This window comes from Erythrolamprus reginae, chromosome 5 (genome assembly GCF_031021105.1).
Source record: "Erythrolamprus reginae isolate rEryReg1 chromosome 5, rEryReg1.hap1, whole genome shotgun sequence".
NCBI lineage: Eukaryota > Metazoa > Chordata > Lepidosauria > Squamata > Dipsadidae > Erythrolamprus > Erythrolamprus reginae.
Window position 1 is genome coordinate 57,596,645 of NC_091954.1, and position 6,000 is coordinate 57,602,644.

General features: G+C 40.8%; 1 protein-coding gene across 21 annotated transcripts in view; it reads right to left on the reverse strand.

The window, feature by feature from the left end:
* TCF7L2 (transcription factor 7 like 2) overlaps positions 1–5,200 on the reverse strand; it is a 239,775-nt gene extending 234,575 nt beyond the window's left edge. For 7 of the 21 annotated variants that reach the window (XM_070752694.1, XM_070752695.1, XM_070752688.1 and 4 more), the window contains exons 1-3: positions 4,161–5,194; positions 3,742–3,808; positions 3,401–3,525 (exon numbers count right to left, since the gene is read on the reverse strand). In XM_070752694.1, the coding sequence (XP_070608795.1) occupies positions 3,401–3,525; positions 3,742–3,808; positions 4,161–4,349 (381 nt within the window). In that variant the 5' untranslated portion in view covers positions 4,350–5,194. Of the gene's footprint in view, positions 1–3,400; positions 3,526–3,741; positions 3,809–4,160 lie in introns of all 21 variants that reach the window. The other 14 variants (XM_070752692.1, XM_070752693.1, XM_070752685.1 and 11 more) reach the window with 6 other exon arrangements.
* Positions 5,201–6,000: the final 800 nt, after the last annotated feature.

A 6,000-nucleotide genomic window follows, 5' to 3' on the forward strand; every position in this document is an offset into this window, starting at 1 on the left:
TCACCCCCTTGCACCTAGATTCTTCAACTGAAGATTAAGTAGGACAATTCAGAGCATTAAAAAAAGGAATTGTTCAAATTTTAAATATTGTACTACTGTATTTCAGTTTTGTTAAATAACAAATAATCCCCCTACTTTATGTTTATTGATTAAAAAAAACATTTTTGAGACATAAAATCTATAAAAAACCCAACATGTAGGAAAGTAATATATTGAACAGATCTTTAACATTAACAGGAATCAATTTTGAAATATTAACATGAAAATTATTTGGATAACCAGAATATTTTTTCTACTTAATTGCTTTATCACTGATTTCTGAAATTAGATTAAATTTTTCATGGCATCCATTTTCACACAAGTTAATTCTAAATTCATTTTTTAAAATCTATAATAGAGCCCTCCTTAATTTATATTGCTTCTCTTAACAGCCAGGTATATTATTTTGTGAAAATCAGAATTAGTATGATGCAAAGGTATCTTTGTCTTCTGAAAAAATGCAATTACGTATTGCCATTAATTTTGAAAAATCTTCAGCAACTGAACTATTACTTGTCATAAGAAAATTTAGAGTTTAATCCTTTTCATTGTGACTTGGAAGTAAAGACTTGTTTCACAATCAACATTATCTAGGATTGGACAGTTAATGGTTGGTTTAAAACCATAGCAAAAATAATAATAATGGTATTTCTATAAATCAATTTTAAAATATCAAAGGACAAATATTTTTTCTAAATAAAAATAAAACCCCATGTCTACAGTGAAAAAGGACAACAATTACCCAGAGAAACTTTTAAAAACAATAGTACATTCACTCAAATTAGGATGATAGTGCTATTTATGTAAATAACTATTAGCTGTTTACTTACACTCTGAATGACAAAAACAATGTCCTAATTGTTTCAATATATTCTGAATAGTACAATATGAAATCAATTTTAAATAGTTTTAGCTTTGCAACAAAGAATGGATTTTCTTTATAGCTATGACAAAAAGAAAAAAGAAACTGAAATATGCAGCTGGCTGTCATGCAAATAATAAAATTGTCTATTGAAGATGGAAAATGCTTTTTGAATCATGTGATGGCAAAGAACAAGGTCACCTGTTATACCAACAATAAAATAACAGATTTTATACAAAGCCTGACTCCTCAGAAAGGGCTTTATTACTAAGTGATTTTTTTTCTATTAAAGATAACTATTTAGGGCCTTATCCAAAGTCTATTCAAACATCCACACAAATAGTCCCCATTCATTTCAAAAGATGATGTATCTAATCCAGAACAAAAGTGCCACCAGAAAAAATACAATATGTATTAAACCACAATATCCTTTATATAGAGAAATAGGAATTTGTCTCTCAGCTTTCTAGCCAAACAAATTTAAGAGAGAATCTTCATAGACAAATTTAAATTTTCCAAATTATTTCTATAAAGTCTTTGGGGAATAAACGTATATTGTCATAGTGTACATTTAAATAGCCACAATATAGCCACAATTTTACCTGTCCCACTACCATGCCAATACTGTATTTAGTCATCTTTTATTTCCTGGTTATAAGATACATACTTGCTATAACCCCAAAATGTAAGAAATTATAAAAATATATTCACTAGGTTAATTTCATCCTTCAAAACACTTTAAAATGCACACTTAAACTCTGTTTGGTCAACCTTGATCTCTATAACTTGCAATGTGTATTTGGAATCTGAATAAAAACAAGTCTGACCCTGATATTTTGAAATGCATTAAATACAGTATATATATATATACTATTCCAGACTGCTGTTACCAGGAATCCCACAAGTATTTAATAGTGGATGTATTACTCAACATTTATGTCTTATACTGTCACTATAAAAGAAAAAGTAATTTGAAGAAACCAAAAGAAAGGGAAGTAGAAAACTTATCTTAAAGATTAAACATAAAACCTAACAATAAATTGTGTATGAATTCTACATTCCCTGGAGGTATTGTAAATCAGTTTATAAATTTTATTATAAACTGTTGACTTCATTTCTAAGAAGAGCAAGTAGAGTTGGAATCAATCTATAAAGTAATATGAAGAGTAGCCCACAATTTTTATCTGTGAGGCATTTAATAAAGCAACAATCTAATGGCTAACAGCAACTTGTTTTCTGCCACGCCTTCTGGTCTTTCTGCCACACCCATAAAAGTATATATCCTTAAGTAAGAATAGTGTGTATGCTTGTGATTTATAATACTCCATTCAAGTAAAGGCCTGTTCCTTTATTTAATGCTTTCGCTGAAATTTAATTGTTTTTATGAAGGAAAAGATATATTTTAATAATACTGCTGGCTCTTTCTGAAGCCACAGAGAATAAGAGAAAGAGTGGAGGCAGAGGGAAAGATTCCTTGAGATTTTTTCCTTTGTAAATAAAAAGAACCACAGTTGGTATTCCTAAAGCAAGGCAGGACCATAGGAATGAGAGAGAGAGAGAGAATGTGTGTATGTGTGTGTGTATATTCTCATTCCTATGATCCTGTCATATATATATATAATTGTCAGAGTTATAGAATGGCCATGACATCTCTATCCTTCGTTAAAAACAACGCTGCCTTTTTGAAAATATCGCCTTGCAAAGGAATGCAAATAACATTTTCTCACTCTGAAAGAACAGCACGCTCTTCTCAAGAAACCCTCAGAAATCAATCCAAAAAGAAAGAGAAATGGAAGGGCCAAAGCACAATAAAGCAAGACGTTTGCAGTTAAACTGTCATCCGCAATAAATTTAAAAAACAAGAGTCCCCGTAAAAGAAGGGTGTACATAAAAGATACAATTTAACACCAATTAATCATTCAATGGCAACTATCCCAGTAAATTAGTATGTAACTCGGCGAGGGTTGGGACAGCAAATAAAGAGTTAAGTGGGAGGCAAAGTAAAGGGGGAGGGGAGAGAAAGCAAACCCCCGTTCGCCACTCCAGAGAAAACAGAGCGCTATAGAAATTTCCGACTTTGGGGAACTTCGAGCGAGCGCGGGCTCTAGCGCTGAGAAACAGGAGGGAGACGAATATACCGAATCGCCTTTCTTTCTTTCTTTCTTTCTTTCTTTCTTTCTTTCTTTCTTTCTTTTTAAGTCGCCGGGCTGAATCCACACATACACACACACCTCAAACTGAAAGTAAAGGAATAAACATGGCGAAGTATAAACAAACCTCTCTCCTCCCTTATACCCGCCTCCCCTCCCCCGGTCTGTTGGAACGCACAAAAGTTTTGGAAAGTTTCTGGCCGTGCCATGGCCGAAGAGGGAAGGAACGGGCGGGACACGCAGGAGCCATTGGGGGGTTTTGGGAAGGAGGGAGGGGAAAGGAACTCGAGACCGTAGCAGGAAAAACCGGGGAAGGAAACCATTTATATATTTTTAAAAAGACACTCACCGTTCTCGCCGTAGGCGAAAGGGAGCCATTGGAGAGGTAGGGGCCGCTCAGGTCGGGAATCATTATAAAGGGATAGCCAGGGTACGGTGGGCCCTTAAACAACCCTCCATCTTGCCTTTTCGCAGCTAACATGGCGGGGAAAACGAGGAGCAAGAAGAAAAATAAAAGAAGGGGAGGGAAAATCACAGTTAGAAATCGTTTCGGGCACAACACAAAAAGCCAACGAAAACTTTTTTTTAACGTACTCGAATCTACAGAGAATTTCACAGCCGCCTCCTCCCCACCACTAAGAGGGGGGGGTGTTTAAGGGTGGCTGCAAAGGAGGAAAAAGCACAACTTACCTTCCTCTAAACTTTCTCTGGATTTATCTCTGAAACTTTCGGACCTGGGTGGAGGCCGCCTCTCCGCCTTTAGATCAAGAAAGGGGTTGGGGGGTGTCAGGATAACAACAAAAAAAAGAGAGGAAAAAACAGCGAGGAGGGCATGGGAAGAGGTAGGTCGTGGAGGGGGGGGCGAGGAGAAAGAAAGAAAAAGAGAACAAGTTAAAAGTTTGTGCAAAAGATAAGGCGACACATACGGCAACAGGGCAGTTTACGACTGGGGGGAGAATTAATTGTGTTCTGCCTCTCCCCCCCCCTTTGCCTACTTTCTCCCCCCCCCCCCAAATCTCTTGTCCGACAATCCTCCCGCCAAAGTTGAGCGAGGCAGGTGTGTTTCTCCCCAAAAAAGGCCGGGAAGCGGGTTGTTGAAGGTTTCTTACCTCCGAGTCTGAGGAGCTGTTTTGATTCGTTTCTGATTCATTGACCAGAGACGATTTGACGTCCGCTAAATCCCTCTCCGCCGAAGAGTTCTCCGAGATCTTCTCCTCTTGCTCCCCTTCGTCTTTGAAAGAGATCAACTCGTCGTTCGCCCCCAAATCGTCCCCTCCACCGCCATTGAGTTGCGGCATCTTCTTCCTGCCTTACCCCCCACCGGCAGCAATTTTGCAAGGACGGAAGGCGAGAGAGAGAGAGAGAGATAGAAAGGCCAAAAGGGGGGGGGGGAGGGAAGGGGAAAAGAAAAAAAGGGGGGGAGGATATTTTTCTTTTTTAAAGAAAAAAACCAAGGCGGAAAGAAAAGGGAGAAGTTTTGTAATTTTAAGAAGAGTCCCAGGTGAAAGTTCTTTTCTCTTTTTCTTTTCCTCTTGGGGAGGGGAACAGAGGGGGAGGAGGAGGAGGAGGAGAAGGAGGGGAGGGCAGTGTCCCTGCTCCTTTCTTTTTTCTGCACCAGTGACTTTGGGTTTCTTCTGTTCCTTCTTCTGGATTCTCTCTCTCTTTCTTTCTCTATCTTTTCTTCCGAAGATCAGATCAGCATGTAAAGACACGCGGGCAGACGCGCACAAAAAAAATTAATAAGGAAAAAAATTATATAACGAGGGAGGGTTAAAACGGGGGGGAGGGGAATGACTTTAAAAAAAATGGTAGCAAACAAACCCAAACAAATCAGCTGTAAAAAATGGGAGGGGGGGTTTAAGAAGCCGCAGATATAGGAAGCCTGTGCCGGTCGGATTTGAGTGAGTTGAAGTTAGACTGAGAGCTTTTTTCAGTTCAAAGGCGGCGCTGATTGACAGATAGAAAAAGGGGGAATCGAAATCCGGAGGAACGGAGAAGTCTGGGATCCGGGATTATTGACAGGGAGAAAGAAACACTGGGCGCTTAATGAGATGCAGGAGGGGGCGGGGGCTCCCTCGTGACGTGTGCATAAATAAACAGGAGGAGGGGGGAACGGAGAGAAACTAACAATGATCCCTTTTGGAGAGAGCAGGAAAGGCGCGCGGGAAGGGGGGGCGTTACTCGGCGAAGGCAGGCCGGGGGGTGGGGGACTAGGCGAAAGGAGACAAGGCAGACGGGTGGGGAGGCGGACCTGTCAGTTCTAACCCAGCGGGTCAAAGCCAACAAAACTCGGGGTGCCTCAAACAAATTAGGAAAAGGGGAGGGGGGGGAAAGGCAGGCGCTTTGCACGACCGTCCAGGCAATGGAAGCACCTTCTCAGCGCCTTCGCGCTCGCGCTCCGTTGCGCACTCAACTTTCCGGCGCGGTGTAGTGAATTTTTTTTATTATTATTTTTTTTAAGAGGCGCACCCGATGCACTTTTACCAGGAAGTGATTTCGGTCCTCTTGGGACTTTTCTTGCCGAATCAACAGGCGCGGGCTGCTGCTCCCGAGAGTCCACTGAGCCTTTTTTTTTTTTTTTTTAATTTGGCGGGGTTGGGATACAGGATGTCCTTTTTTTTTTTACGGCTGTGCGATAGTTTCGATCTTCCTTTTGCGGCCCGAAGAAAAGGGGACAAAAGCCTTAGATATTTATTCCCTCCCCCCCGCCCCTCGTTTTTAGGGCTGAAAGAGAAGGAGAAAGAGCGAAGCGAAAACTCCGAGGGGTGGGGCGGGCTCCCAAATAGTTTTGCATCGGATTTGAAAAGGGGGGGGGGCGCTCTGGCTCGAGTCCGGCTCGAACTTTGCGCAGCGCGGCTCGCAAAGAAGCTCCTTGATTTCCGCGAGGTGGGTTTTTTCCCCCCACCCCTTCCCAGGAAGGTCTCTGAGATTCTAGTCTACCGTGTGTTT